Source organism: Emys orbicularis, chromosome 4 (assembly GCF_028017835.1).
Source record: "Emys orbicularis isolate rEmyOrb1 chromosome 4, rEmyOrb1.hap1, whole genome shotgun sequence".
Lineage (NCBI taxonomy): Eukaryota > Metazoa > Chordata > Testudines > Emydidae > Emys > Emys orbicularis.
Genome location: NC_088686.1, coordinates 149,732,083 through 149,748,401, shown reverse-complemented (window position 1 = coordinate 149,748,401; position 16,319 = coordinate 149,732,083). Strand labels below are relative to the sequence as shown.

Here is a 16,319-nt window from a genome sequence, read left to right as displayed (position 1 = left end):
TCACGAGCTGTCAGCCTCCAATCCCAAACCCCGCTTTTCCTCCAGCATTTATAATGGTGTTAAATATATAAAAATGTGTTTTTAATTTATAAGGGGGGTTGCACTCAGAGGCTTGCTATGTGAAAGGGGTCACCAGTACAAAAGTTTGAGAACCACTGGTTTAAGCCCAGTTGTGTGCACAAAAAAAGTAAAAGATCATTTTGTAAAATGCTGTTATGTTTTTGGGGTGTATATCTCATAATCCACTGGCTCAAATGACCCCAAACTTGGTCAGCTAACACTATCAAACACCCCTGTGAGACACAGCAAGCTTAAGATAGTGAGCACTTGGATTTTAGAGCACTTAGAATAGTCCACCTTTAAAACGAAAGCAATGCTGAAACTTAACTATAGAAAAACTAGTGCTCTAATACTGGTATAACTCCCCATGTGGTCACTCTCATTCCAGTATGAGTGGCTTTTTTTAGTTTAGCTCAAACCCCTTCCAAAATGATCTAAACTACATAAAAAGGCACTCTTATAGAATCAGAGAAATGTAGGGCTTGAAGGGACTTCAACAGGTCATCTAGTCCTTCCCCAATGCTGACATAGGATTTAATGTACCCCCGTGCAGGGGGATAAGCTATATTGGTATAACTATATTAGTTTAAATTCCCACCTTCGCTTACTTCAGGATAACTTTTCCATAGAGACAAGCCCTAACTTAACTAGAACCTATTTTGCTATTTGGTCATCAAATCAAGTAATTTACTTACCTAAAAGCATATCAGGAAACAGAGAAATGTGCAAAGGCTCAAGGACAGCTATAGTACATATCTGAGGTGATCAAATTGGTCTGCAGCGCTGAAGCTCATTATTGTTGAGCCACTGGAAAAGAAGAGCTCACTAGACTATGGCCGTGCAGTTTTAAACAAATTTTATGGCCACCAAGGTAGAAGAGTCTGGTGGTATGATATGCCATAACATAAGCTTAACTGGGTGACTTTTGGGTGTTTTGAAAATGTAAAGTCTTCTATAAATGCTGTGTGTACCTCTCCTTGTGATACCTCCACCAGATCTTTCTTCCTTTAGAGAGACAGGGTATAAAACTAACTCATGACTACTCTTACAAATATTGGCTTTAGTGAAATTGAGGGCGATTAAAAAAAAATCATGTTTTAGTCAAAATAGATTTTTATTGACGTTACTAGTTTTTTTCATTTTATAGTTTTAAATTGTACTCGTTTCTAATTTTCCTATGTTAGTAAGAATTCAAATTTTACATGTGTCTTTTTTTCTGTTGAAGTTTTCACACTTAATTATTGTGTCTGGTAAAAAAGAAAAGTCTAGTGTGTCATTAGCATCCTTACTGCGAGAACAACACAAACTCTCACAATATTGATAAGCAAATAGCTGGTGCTATATGTGCAACTACCCCTACCTTTTGACAAGTTGAACTTGCCCGGTCAAAGAAATGTGAAATGATTGGACCAGGCTATACTTTACCCTCAGGGCTAGCACCCTGAAGTCAGTGGGGTTTGTATTTCTAAGTCATTTAAGTGCTTTTGAAAATCCCATCCTTTTGTTCCTAAGTATAGATTTAAGAGCCAAATTTTAGGCTCCTATTTTTGAAATTTTGAGTCTAACAAAGTTATTGTGAACTTTTTTATAATGTATTGAAAGTCTAAACTTTTTGTTAACGCTGAAGCAATTTTATGTTGAAGTGACCGTTTTTATGCTACTAAGAGAGTTTGTAATAAAGATACAGTTTTAACCCTGACATGGAAACACTTCTGCGTATGCTTAACTTCAAAAGTATGTGTAGTCCCACTGAAGTCCATTCAACTATTCATGTGAGTAAAATTACACACCTGCCTAATAGAATTAGGGGCTTAGTTTTCAATATTTGCTTTTGCCTATAACAGTTTTTGTAAAATTCAAATAAGATAAATACTGGTAGGATAGCATTTTTTAAAAGCATTTATAATTTAATCATTACATATTTATAATCTGAAGTTGTAATATAAATTCTCTAATTGATTTAATCAGGGACCTAAAAAAAGTCTAATGCAGGGGTCGGCAACCTACGGCATGCGTGCCAAAGACGGCACGCGAGCCGATTCTGAGTGGCACGCAGCTCCCTGCTGTGGTCCCGGCCCCCAGCCCCACTCAGCCCCCCCGCCCACCGCTCTCCCCTGCGGGGGCAGGAGGCAGAAGCTTGGTTCTGCGGCAGCCAAGCTTCCCCCCTGCCCTGCTTCTTCCCCCAGCGTGGTGCTTTCCGGCTCCTTCCCTGCGCCAATCAGCTGATGGCCCTAGCAAGGGGGAGGGGGAAGAGCGGCAGCGTGCACACAGCTCTGTAGAGGACGCAGAGAGAGGTAGGGACGGAGCCTGGGGGAAGGGGGTGGAACAGGGCATATCCCTTCCAGCCCCCTGCCATGAGCCACTCAGGGCAGGGGGCTGGGAGCACCCCCACGAGCCGAGCACCCCAGCCTTCTGCCCTGAACCCCCCCACCCCAACACACACCCATCCCTCTGCCCTGTACCCCCACAGCCTCAGCGTTCTGCCCTGTACCCCCCCACACTCTCAGCCCTCTGCCCTGAACCCCCCCACCCCAACACACACCCAGCCTTCTGCTCTGCACCCCCCACAGCCCCCAGCCCTCTGCCCTGAACCCCCCCACCCCAACACACACCCAGCCTTCTGCTCTGCACCCCCCACACACACCCCAGCCCTCTGCCCTGACCCCTGAAACACCCCTCCCCACCCCCCCAGGTCTGGGGTCCCGGCCGCAGGCCCTGATCAGCCCTCTGCCGGCCTAGGTGAACAGAACCCCAGGCTGGCAGCGAGCTGAGCAGGCTGGTGGCATGAGATCAGCATTTTAATTTAATTTTAAATGACGCTTCTTAAACATTTTGAAAACCTTGTTTACTTTACATACAATAGTTTAGTTATATAATATAGACTTATAGAAAGAGAACTTGTTAAAATGTATTACCGGCCCGCGAAACCTTAAATTAGAGTGAATAAATGAAGACTCGGCACACCACTTCTGAAAGGTTGCCCACCCCTGGTCTAATGAATTATATTAGTCATTTTAAATTGCCTTGATTTTAATTGCTCCACTTTGGTGAAATTAGTTTCTTTCTTATACTATGAAGACATTTAAGTGAATAATTGAAAGGCGAACTTAAATACCAGGTCCCCTTATATGCTTGCCAGTGAGTCTTGACTATTAAGGCTAAAATTAAAGCATATCAGAGCATCACAAATTCTGGTACAGTTTTTTTATTAGGTTTTGTCGACAGTTCAGCGTTAACAGGTGTAAGAAATTAACTTGCAAGTACAGAAATGTTCTCTGAATGGAGATTGTAATCCTTAGAAGATATAGTAAATCAATATTGCTTATCTTTATTAAGTGGTAATAATTGTGTAAGTGTTTCCTCATAAGTACTGATGAGTTACACTGGTAGAAAACATTTTCAAATTTAAATTTGGTAAAACAGTTGTCAAGTAACCTAATATGCATGTATATTTACATGTGCAAATAGATGAAAAACTGTTAATGGTTTGATCTCATTTGACTTCCCCAGCTCAAATTTGGTTTTGTTTGATTTGTTTTCAGCTGGAAGATGCTGGTTCAAGTAATTTAGATAACCTACTAAGTAGATATATCTCAGGCAGTCACCTACCCCCTCAGCCTACAAGCACCATGAATCCTTCCCCAGGACCCTCAGCCCTGTCTCCAGGATCATCAGGTAAACTGGAATGAGGGTGGTAGTATTTTTGATATTTTAAGCTTAAAATCATTGGCAAGCAATTTTCCCAATGTACAAGAAAGTAATATTCCTCTCCTTTCTTGGTATGTTCACCCAGAGGTTCTCTCAACAATTTTTTTGGTGGCCTCAGAGTTTGGCCACCAACTCTTGCTGGTGGCCGCTCTGACAATTTTTCCTAAAATACTTAATTAACTTTAGGAAAAACAAACAAATATGCACATATACGTGTCCAAATCATTGTAATTTATTTAAGTAGGTTTTTTTGGCAGACTCAATAATAAAAATAATGTACAGTTGTCTTTTTTTTTTTTTATTGGACCTAAACAGAAACACAAATAAAATGCTTTACATGTTTTGCTATTTTTGGTTGATTTTTTATTTTTTTTTAAGACTTGCTATCTAGTAAATCTGCTATTGTGAAAAGTGATATTTGTATATTAAATATCACTTTTCACAGCAGATTTACTAAGTCCTAGGTGGGGAGGGAGGCAGAGAGGACCAGTGGTGATGTGGGGGTGAGCCCGGGGCTGGAGCCCAAAACACTGCGGCTGGGGGATGGAGACCGCTGCCACATGGCCAGAGACTGCCACCCACTACCCCAGGGCTGAAGCCTGAAGCCCAAGCCCGACTGCCCCTGGGAAGGTGGGGAACTCTAACTGGTTGCCTGCTGCTACAGTGTTTGTGGCTCCAGAATGGGGCTGGTGGCCCAGGGGGGAGGGGCAGCTGCTTTGTCCCCCCCGGGCTCCTCCCTTACCCCCCATCACCACCCAGGAGGCTGTGGCTACAAGAAATGCCCCTGATGGCTACATTTTGAGAAACACTTGCCTTTCCTCATAAATCAAACCCTCTAACACCCTGCCCTTTTCCCCCCAAATGATGTTTTTATGGGAAGGAAGTGCCCAGGGGAGGGATAGCTCAGTGGTTTGAGCATTGGCTTGCTAAACCCAGGGTTGTGAGTTCAAGCCTTGAGGGGGCCATTTAGGGATCTGCAGATTGGTCCTGCTTTGAGCAGGGGGTTGGACTAGATGGTCCCTTCCATCCCTGATATTCTATGATACCATGGTGATGAGTTCACATAAGTAGAAGGGAACACAGTATTCCAGTGGCCCAGAGAGGGACCAGCACCTTTCTGTGCTGTGACATTATACTTCTCAATGTTCCTCAAAAGTCCATTGGTCCTTTTTGTTACCATATCACCTTGCAGACTTAGATCTGAGTCCACAGTTCAGTTCGAATGATTTGACTTAGGATGGAAGAATCCCATGCACTGCTACAGACTAGGGACCGAGTGGCTAGGCAGCAGTTCTGCAGAAAAGGACCTGGGGTTACAGTGGACGAGAAGCTGGATATGAGTCAACAGTGGGCCCTTGTTGCCAAGAAGGCTAACGGCATTTTGGGCTGTAAGTAGGAGCATGGTCAGCAGATTGAGGGACGTGATCATTCCCCTCTATTCAGCAATGGTGAGGCCTCATCTGGAGTACTGGGCCCCAAACTACAAGAAAGATGTGGAAAAATTGGAAAGAGTCCAGCGGAGGGCAACAAAAATGATTAGGGGACTGGAGCACATGACTTATGAGGAGAGGCTGAGGGAACTGGGATTGTTTAGTCTGCAGAAGAGAAGAATGAGGGGGGACTACCTGAAAGGGGGTTCCAAAGAGGATGGATCTAGACTGTTCTCAGTGGTAGCAGATGACAGAACAAGGAGTAATGGTCTCAAGTTGCAGTGGAGGAGGTTTAGGTTGGATATTAGAAAAAACTTTTTCACTAGGAGCATGGTGAAACACTGGAATGGGTTACCTAGGGAGGTGGTGGAATCTCTAGAGGTTTTTATGGTCAGGTTTGACAAAGCCCTGGCTGGGATGATTAGGTTGGGGATTGATCCTGCTTTGAGCAGGGGGTTGGACTAGATGACCTCCTGAGGTCACTTCCAACCCTGATATTCTATGACTTATGAAGCTCCAGTCCATTCCAGGTTTTGTGAAGGGAACTTACTGAATTTCATTACATACCCCACTTAGGGAGAGATTCAGAGTTATGTAAGGAGTTTGCTATTTGTGCAATTCTTTTAGAAGTACATATAATTGTGAACGAAGCTTTAGTTCTGCATCTGAACAAATTACATTACTGAAATCACCTAACATTCCATAATGCAAATGGCCATTTCAAAAATACTGGACACAAGAAAAACTGGTTTCAGCAATTCCATACAGGTCTTTCCATCATTTAGGTCTTTCCCTGCAGCCCTCCAAGTTTACTTGGTCTGAATTGTGAGTTAGTGTATGCTTACAGTATAAATGTATTTTCTCTAAGTTTACATGCAAAACACATGCCGTGGGTCTCCCTTTCTGCTGACTTTATTTGCAATAGCCAGCAATCCAGCTGTGTTAAAACAGATGAGTAGAAAGTTGGTCCTGAAACATGGGTTGAAAATAAGACTAGAAACTTAAAACACAAGTGACAACTTTTGTTCAGAGACTTGCATTTATTTGCAACAGACGTTGGTGGCGATGACCAGATCAGGATAATTCATAGATAAAAATAAGAGGCATTTAGATCAAGAATATGGCTCTCTTTTATATTTGCATTAAATTAGGTAATCACTGGCATTCTAAATGAAAAGGCAATCGACAAACTAACGCAAACATGCCAGATTCTGTATCAGATCTGCTTTTCTGTGTTTGAGCCAATGACTTAAACTAGCAGTGGTTCTCAACCAGGGATATATGTACCCCTGGGCGTACACAGGTCTTCCATGAGGTACATCAACTCATCTAGATATCTACCTAAAGTAACTCCTCACTTAATATCGTCTCAGTTAATGTTGTTTCGTTGTTACGTCGCTGATCTATTAGAGAACATACTCATTTAAAGTTGTGCAATGTTTGCTTATGTTGTTTGGCCATGGGGCGTTGGAACCAGGGTGGGCCGGCAGCCCCCCATCAACTCCCTTCCACACACACCCCCAGCAACTCCCCCCTCCCTCCCTGCGCCTCCCGCCTGTAGCAATCAGCTGTTTCACGGTGTTCAGGGGGGAGGGGGGAGAGCGAGGATGCGGCGTGCTGGGGGGAGGGGGCTTGTGGGAAGGGGTGGAGTGGAGGCGGGCCTGGGGCAGAGCCAGGGGTTGAGCACACACACAACCCCCAACACTTTGGAAAGAACAGCAAGAGGAGTAGCCAGACGATCCACCCTTTTTCACCATCAGACTGCACCACATCAACCAAACTTCACAATCATCATTGCTGAGTACAGTATTAAATTGCTTGTTTAAAATTGTTTAGAACTTATATTGCATATGTATATAATGTCTTTTGTCTGGCAAAAAAAAATTTCCCTGGAACTAAACCCCTTATTTACATTAATTCTTATTGGGGAAATTGGATTCGCTTAACATCGTTTCGCTTAAAGTCGTGTTTTTCAAGAACATAACTACAACGTTAAGTGAGGAGTTACTGTAGTTTTACAACAGGCTACATAAAAAGCACTAGGGAAGTCGGTACAATTTCATAAAATTTCATACAGACAATGACTTGTTTATACTGCTTTATATACTATACTCTGAAATGTAAATACAATGTTTACATTCCAATTGATTTATTTTATAATGACATGGTAAAAATGAGAAAGTCAGCAATTTTTCAGTAATAGTGTGCTGTGACACTTGGTTTTTTAATGTTTGATTTTGTAAGCAAGTAGTTTAAGTGAGGTGAAACTTGGGGTACGCAAGGCAAATCAGACTGCTGAAAGGGGTACAGTAGTCTGGAAAGGTTGAGAGCCAGTGGATTAAAGGATCACTGACATTTAGCATCACTTTCATTTATGTTGTTGTAGAATACTAGTTACATGTAACCTTCTGTAGATATTTATGAAAAGTGATTTATACTTTTTCAGGGTTATCCAATTCCCACACCCCAGTGAGGCCACCCAGCACCTCCAGCACAGGCAGCAGAGGCAGGTAAGTATGTTCTTCGTTAACAATGTGTGGCTGAAAAATCAAATGTAAAGAACATGTTAAAGTTTAAACTAAAATCAACAGCAAGTCATTATTAGCTACTGTTATAACTGTGACCTCTTAATTGAAGGGAGAATGCATATAGGAAAATAATTATTGAAAAATTATGTTGCCAGATGTTTGTCCTTATATTTTGTAAAATGTAGGCATCAGAAAATTCACAGTAATAGCTTTGGCTTTGAAACATCTAAATTGTTTTAAACATGGAAATGTAGGCCTGGAAGGGACCTTAAGAGGTCAAGTCCACCCTGCGCTGAGGCAGGACCAAGTAAATCTAGATCATCCCTGACAACTGTTTTGTCAGTTACAATTGCAGCTAAGCTTTCCATGTACTCTTGTGTCTTTCTAGCTGTGGTTCATCAGGCAGAACTGCTGAGAAGACTGGCATGAACTTCAAGTCTGACCATGTGAAAGTCAAGCAAGAGCCGGGGACAGAGGAAGAGATATGCAGTTTCTCAGGAGCAGTGAAGCAAGAAAAAACAGAGGATGGCAGGAGGAGTGCATGCATGGTAAATTGTAAATTACCATGCTTTGTGAATTGCATGTTACCCTGTCCCCAACAGCATCTTTAAGAATTTGGAAATCCATAAATGGTGCCTAAGAGCCCTGGAGACAGAAGGGCAAGATAGCAGCCCCTACTAATGTCCCTGAACTCTGTTCTGTATGGGCCAGTTCGAAAGATGAGGGCATTTCAGTTTCCTTGATACCTCTGCTGAAACTGCAGCTAAGGCTGCCAACTGTGTTGATGGGTTTAGTGACATGGACATCAGTCTACTGGCAAAAAGACTGGGATTCCCCCCTTGTTTGATACATACATCAGATTGTAGCAGTTTTGTTCACTACTGAGCTGGGCTGGATTTGACCTGTCATTTGTGAAAGGCGTCCTATCCCACCAAGTGTTATGTATATTGCTGTTGGGTAATACAGCAGTGAAAGCTATACAGTAGAAACAAATCGGAGCTTAATCTCAAATTGGCACCTTATTTAGGACTTGATTCTGTCCTTTGGTGTACATGCTGAACAGCTGATGTGTTGAGCCAGAGGCAGGCTAGTCCCCAGCTGGTGCTGTCTTTGGGATCTCAGTAAAACCAACATCAAGGGTTTAGTATGTTCACTGTTTTTAATCTCTAGCTAGTAAAAGCTTCTGATAATTCACTGGCATGTTCTCTCAAGATCAATCTATTGAATGTTTGTAACTCTATTAAAGTCCTATGCAATTTAGCATAGAAAATAAGGTATACTTGTTCTCCATACAGTATGTAACTCAAATATCTGATAAGGAATTGCCAATATTTGTTTTGGGAAGCATTTTAATTTGGAGTGCTAGTAGGCAGCAGATGGCTTCTGATTCCCAGCATATGAGGAAAGATGAATTTGTAAAACTGATTTCTTTGCAGATTTTCATGCAGTAATTTTATTTCAGCTTAGCAGTCCTGAGAGCAGCTTGACACCACCTCTCTCCACTAACTTGCATCTGGAAAGCGAGTTGGAAGCATTAGGAAGTCTTGAAAATCATGTAAAAACTGAACCAACAGATTTAAGTGAAAGTTGCAAACAGTCTGGACATAGTCTTGTAAATGGGAAATCGCCAGTGCGAAGTCTAATGCATCGGTCAGCTAGAGTTGGAGGAGAAGGCAACAACAAAGAGGATGATCCAAATGAAGACTGGTGTGCTGTATGCCAAAATGGAGGCGATCTGTTATGTTGTGAAAAGTGCCCAAAAGTGTTTCACCTCACTTGTCATGTACCAACACTTCTCAGCTTTCCAAGGTACCAGAAATTAAAATAATGTTACTGGTGCCCAAAAAGAGCTTTGTGGGCTTATTCACTCAGTGAAACTCAGGGTCTGGAACCTCAATGCCCAGGAATAGCATAAAAATTTCCCTGCCGTGTACATTGTCTTTGCTCTTAAGATTTATTTTGCTTTATAGTTGTTCTGTGCTGATTCTGTCAATGTCAGTATTTTCCAGTGATTTTTAAAGTGGTGCACAGAGTGTTTAGTGGATACATGATTAACGCTTACACCCTGATAAATTCTACACATTAGAGGAGTCTTTAATGAGGTACAACTTTACTTTTGAAAGGCATAGACGCTGTAGAAACATCATAGTAGTCACGTAGTAGACGTAATCTCTGGTGGATTCCTGGACTAATGGTGTCTCTTCCTATTTAGTGGGGAGTGGATATGTACGTTCTGCAGAGATCTAAGCAAACCTGAAGTAGAATATGATTGTGACAATTTGCAACATAGTAAGAAGGGGAAAACAGCACAAGGCTTAAGTCCTGTGGACCAAAGGGTATGTGTCAAATACTGTAGGTATCTGCATCTAAAAACTGTCATCTTGGACTTAACTGATTGTTATTGGTCATCCCTATATTATCGCTGTACTTGTCTAGTAGGTTAAAATTTCTGTGAGCACACAACTAATCAAATATATTTAATTCACATTTAAAAGTTAATTTTATCTCCTAAAAGTTTTTAATTGGAAGCTCTTTTGTGGCTGTAACATGGATGTTTTAACCTACCTACATAACAATATGTAGATTTGATGCCTTAAATTCATGGGGAGAAGTACTGATAGGTATTTCTAAGAGCATATGTATGGCAAAATGTCTTGAGTGTGTCAGAATGATTTCTAGCTCTATATATGGAGAATCTATAAAGTGTTTTGAATCAGCAGTCAGAATAGTCCTTAGAACTTCTTCACCATGAATAAATTCTTCAGAGGAACTTACCAACAAATTGAAATAAAGAAATGTTTGAGGGGAAATACGGAAAACAATTATTTGAATGGAATTTCAGATTGTTTAATTCTGGATTTATGAAAAAATAGGTCAGACTTAAGTGTAGTTCACTTGCATTTAACAATATGAATAGTAACAGTGTCACTGAACATCTACTAGTTGCTCTGTTTTAATTTGGTTATTTAATGTATTGGCTTGTTCTGCAATTTTTGTTTTATTAACCCCTTTGGGGAAAGGAAAGCCAAAAAAGGAGTCAAGAGCTTTTATATTAAGTGTATTATGCTAGCCAAAGTAAAGGCACTCTTTCCTTCTCCAACAATATGCACTCTATAAATGTTACCTTTTACACTCTTACAATGAATGAAGAGGCTTCTAGGCTTGAAGGACTTCATTTTCTACTAGTGAGACTATATAATCTGAACCTATTTACATTAGTTAAGTACCAGCTTTTAGACTGAGGATTAAAAAGGGATATTCACTTGAAGTTTTTTGTTCCTTTGCAAGAAATGTGAACGTCTCCTGCTTTACCTATATTGCCATGAGCTGAGCATTGAATTCCAAGAGCCAGTCCCAGCCTCGGTGAGTGTCCTGCTGCATGAAACTATGGAAAAAATAAAATGTCGTCAATGTCACCAAAAGGCCACCCTTGTGACAAGTTTTGTTTTTTGGAATGAGTTGCTTGTTCTTGCCATACTTGTCATTGAGACCCTTCTGGAGTAAAACCAGTCTGAAAATTTCACTGGTCTTACCTAGCATGGTACTTCTGAACCATTAAACCGCTTACTTAAAAAAAATCCTTTCCAATAGCAATAACTGAATGGACTGGAGAGGATTAGGGATATCTTATAAAATATATTTTACCATTTATGCTTAGCAAGAGGTTTTAAAAGAAACTGTCAGCCGTTTGAATTAAACCAAAAATCTGATCTGCTTGACAGTCTTATATTTTGAGATGTAAAACAAGTGATTTTAATTATTCTAGAAAAGACAGTGATGGTCTAATATAATCTTTATACACAGGTTTCTTTCCCAAATACTAATAATCAGCACTAAAATATAACAAAATATGTTGTGTTAATAAAAGCTCTGATTGCCCTCTTTCCTCCCCCATAAACTGAGGTAGTTGCTTCTGATTGTTCCCTTGTGTGCACATTTTTGATACTCTGATAAGTAGATTTAATTCTGCTCCTTTTGTGAAGTATAAAAATTGCATATCAGTCTTTTTTTGGTGGTTTGTGATTAGATGTACGCTTTCTTCACAGATACCAAACTACTATAAAATTATAAAGAAACCAATGGATTTATCTACAGTAAAAAAGAAGCTGCAAAAGAAACATTCCCAGCACTACCAAACTCCTGACGATTTTGTGGCAGATGTCCGGCTGATCTTCAAGAACTGTGAAAGGTTTAATGAAGTATGTTAACTTCCAAACTGTAAAATTTTTTGGATTGAGATTTATTTAGGCCTGATTCCACAGCTGCCTCACTCAGAACTCCAACTTGCAGTCTGTGGGAGTTCCATGTCTGGAGCAGATGCAGAGTCGGGCCCTTTATAAGTAAATACAAACCAATTAATGACAGATCTTGCCTTTGGTTTTAGTTAGAAGGGGCTATAAAGTGCACTGAAGGAAAACTTTTACATGTGTTTGTGGGAAGTTGTGAACTCTTATGGATTAAATTCATGATGTGGGGGAGCAGTTATTTGCTAAGGCCTTCTGGCTGGCCCATCTTGACTGGATTGTGGCCGTTGCTGAGAACTGTGGCGTGGCATAAATTGGGTAGTCCCCCAAAATATTCCAAATTGTGTCAAAATGGAATATACTATTATTGCTTATCAATATTATGCCATAAACTTGTACTGGTAAGGAAAAAAGTGTATCTAGAGAGAACCCCTACTGGTTGTCTCTTCCTGAGCTCCCAGAGTCAGGCTTTCATAACTGTAAGCAGAGCCCCAAAAGACTTTCTATTAGTCCCCAAAAGATCTGGCAGTTCTCTCTTCTTCTGGCTCATAGGTGTCTAGTCTGGCACAGAAGCAGACGTTAAATTGGTAGCCCACACAGGGATGTAAAACTTTTCTGGGGAATGTGGATAGATGCGCCAGCAGCTGTGGGACGTTTGCTCACCAGTTACTGAAGAACTCGCTCACATGAAGAGCTGAAGTGTGTGATCCCTAGTGGGGAGGTACCACTTAAGGTGGTGTAGAGTATAGCAGTAATAAAGTGGAACAAAGAAAAGGAAAACTTAATCTGAATGTCACAGAAATGTCCTTGATGCTGAGCCCCTGGAATATGGAATAGTCCTGGAGAGAAGTGGGGGGGAATGACCATCTCTGGGACACTTAAAGCAAGATCACATGAAGGCCTGCAGAATATACTGTAGGGAATTGTCTTGCATGGGCCCTAGTGATGGTGAAATGACCTTGATAGTTCTCAGTGTGTAACTTCAGTTTTCTGATGTTTAAACAGCATTTCTGTCCTCTGCACAGAGAGAGGCCCTTTGGAGGAAACAAACCTACGTTTAAAACTGACTGAGCCTCACGTAAAATACTGGAATAGTGAAAATAACCATTAAAAACAAGTTTTAGAATGAGGCACATTTGCACAATAGACTTAGGCACAAGCACATGGGACTTGACCTCTTTATAACCATCTGTCAGGTGGAGGTTAATGGGGGAATATGGAAAAAGTGCATCTCTCAAAGCAGTTTGATCTAGGGAATGAATGAAGCCTCCGCTCTGGAGGAAACCACTTCTGCTGCTCTTAAGAAGTATAGTGTAACTATGGCAAGAGTAGCAGGAGGCTCCAGGGAACAGTGGTTCTTTAAAAGGACTCTTCAGACTTAGCTGTTTGGAGTCTCAAGTGCTGACTCTTATTCTGGAAGCTGAGGTGGTCCGACCACTCATGACTATGGATACAATTTTGTCACAGTAAAATTATGCATAATTCACAGCACGGTCACAGTTTAAAAAAAAAAAAAAAAGAAGAAGAATTTCATGCTATTATCGTGGCCACCTTGTGGACCCTCCTCCCGTGCATTAACAGTTTATTAGTTCACACTGATCTAGTCCTCTTTGAAACAGAACTTGATCAAAGCAAACTAACCAACTTTTAATGCAGGGCAATAGGGTCCACATGAAAAGTTGAAAAGTTCATTAATTGGATTTAATCTAGTCTCTAGTGTACAAAAAATGTGTACAGAAACATTCTTGTCAAAGGGGGGGAAGTTTGGTTGTAATTTTTTGTGGGGTTGGATTATTTGGAATTCCCTTTCAAAGAGGACTAGATCACAGTGAACTAATGAACTGTTAATGTGTGGCAGCAGGGTCTATATAAATGGCAAAATGTACAGTTCCATGACAGTGGTGGCCACCATGACATAAATCAGATCCTTACTCATGACACAGGTTCAAATACAGTTCCTGCATTTTTATAGCTTGACACATGAAGGTAATCAAAGTGGAAATGGATCCTGCAAGAACGCACTCTCATTTCTTTTATAGACAAGATTTATACAGGAGCTCTTCTGTTATGATTGAAACATAGACCACTTACCTTACTTTCCATGATGACATCCTGAGCAACTGAGTTTTATAATAAAGGAATGTTGTCATGAGCGTTTAGTATAATGTGTTTTAACGTGACCGGGAGCAGCTTATTATACGATAGTTTCATATCTTGCCAAAGGTTCACGAACCATAGATTTTGAACCAGCCTTATAAAGAGGGTGACCTATACGACATTGAATTTTAGAACTATACTTATCTGGTCATAACAATCTGTTTTTCCTGTTATGGCTAACTTTAGTCATCCAACCCTATGCAATCTCATAACTTTAGAAAGGATTATAATTTCATTTTTTTTGACTCTGGTATCCTTTTTAGATGATGAAAGTTGTTCAAGTTTATGCAGAAACACAAGAGATTAATTTGAAGGTAAGCGTTTCAGACCACGCACACTTGGTGAAGGGATGTGCATTACCAACAGGTGAATATTCCTTTTTTTTTTTTTTTTTATTTGCAGGCTGATTCAGAAGTAGCACAGGCAGGGAAGGCAGTTGCATTGTACTTTGAAGATAAACTTACAGAGATCTACCCAGACAGGACCTTCCAACCTTTGCCTGAATTTGAGCAGGAAGAGGATGATGGTGAAATAACTGAGGACTCCGATGAAGATTTTATACAGCCACGTAGAAAACGTCTAAAATCAGATGAAAGACCAGTGCATATAAAGTAATCTGATAATATGGACCTAAACCTATTGTAAAAACTGTTATTTAAGTGTTCCTGGAATATCATCATGCCTTCAGTGGTCATTTTGAAGAAGCTGATAGCTTTTAGACAGTATTAGATTACAAAAAATATGTGTACAGAAACATTCTTGTCAAAGGGGGAAAAGTTTGGTTGTAATTTTTTGTGGGGTTGGATTATTTGGAATTCCCTTTTCTTTTCCCGAGGACACTCTCGGCATGTTCTCACAGTTAGAGGTGGGTGAATGTTGATAAAGATGCAGAGTTGATATAGGATGCTCCTTGTACAGATAAGCGGACTGCCATACTGCTTAGTGAACTTTTCTGCAAGACTGGACCAATACAGCAACTGTATATCACTTTCACGATGGACTGCCGTCTAAACTGTAAGAAACTATGCTAAAACATCCCCTTTTGTGTGAATTTAAGTGTGAATTGCATCATTGCTTTTATCACCTTCTCATTTAAGTGATGTTGTAAGTAACTGATCTTCTGTGTTAATTCAGATATCTAGATTCTGCTTTCTTTACAACGTTTTATGTATAGAAACATTACAAATGATCATTAAACTGTTCTAAATTGGCAAGTGCAGGAGTGTGAGTTCTTAATACATGCAGGACTAGGCCTGGTTGCAATGAATGCTTTTCAGTAGGGTTCATGCATATTTATTAATGGAGTCCTATACACAGAACACTTAAATGCATTTCTTGTTGGAATTCTTAGGATTTTATTCTCTCTTCCAAATCCCTCTGCAGAGGCAGATAGCGCCAATATTAGTTATATAATTTTCTATACTTATACATTTAGACTGAGAAGATAACTGGTGATTTTCCAGTCTTCCTTAGTATCAGTTTCCGATAGACCACTATTGGCAAACAATAACCTGACTACCAAATGTGTAAAATTTTCTGTATTCACTTTGTCTTATTTGTAAATAGTGGACTGAAATTTTTTACAGCTCAGCAACATTTGCTGAGCTGTTTTTAAGCTTATATGTATTCTTACTAATGTTCCTATCAAGAACAGATTTGTAATATATGCTGTCTATTTCTAACATTGCATTCATATTGAGGTTCTATCTAATTTTATTAGAGAACCACTCAGAACTTTCTTCAGAAGCAGCTTATGAGTGAAATACCTAGAAAGATTAGAATAAACCTGTTGAAATTGGGTTACTTATCCAGCCACAAAATGGAGCACATGCACGGACCAGGGTTTGAAATTTTGAGTGATTTCTGGTTGAATTCGGAAAATAGATCAGTCCCTATCCAAACTCTGTATAAAGTAGGCACCGCTACTTATACCTTCCAATTTAAAACTGCCTTGATTGCAGCATTTGTGGGTAGACATACCAGCACAATGAACTGGTTAAACTTCCTCTACTGGCCTGATCTGCAAGGATTGGCACTAAGAAATGTAATTTTTAGCCTTTGTAGAGATGAATCTTCTGTTAGAATAAGATGAAACCGTCCTGTGTGTGAACGCAGACCAGATCAGGGTGACCAGAATGTAAATTTGCCATGAAATTTTGCTTAAATACAGCAGATCTGTGGCAAATTAATTA

General features: G+C 40.3%; 1 protein-coding gene across 1 annotated transcript in view; it reads left to right on the top strand.

Moving 5' to 3' along the window:
- Positions 1-15,341, top strand: part of TRIM33 (tripartite motif containing 33) — a 69,286-nt gene extending 53,945 nt beyond the window's left edge. Inside the window, exons 12-20 of the mRNA XM_065402595.1 lie at positions 3,603-3,735; positions 7,645-7,708; positions 8,115-8,274; positions 9,189-9,535; positions 9,939-10,062; positions 11,015-11,089; positions 11,773-11,925; positions 14,391-14,441; positions 14,530-15,341. Of these exons, the coding sequence (XP_065258667.1) occupies positions 3,603-3,735; positions 7,645-7,708; positions 8,115-8,274; positions 9,189-9,535; positions 9,939-10,062; positions 11,015-11,089; positions 11,773-11,925; positions 14,391-14,441; positions 14,530-14,742 (1,320 nt within the window). The 3' untranslated portion in view covers positions 14,743-15,341. The remainder of the gene's footprint in view (positions 1-3,602; positions 3,736-7,644; positions 7,709-8,114; positions 8,275-9,188; positions 9,536-9,938; positions 10,063-11,014; positions 11,090-11,772; positions 11,926-14,390; positions 14,442-14,529) is intronic.
- Positions 15,342-16,319: the final 978 nt, after the last annotated feature.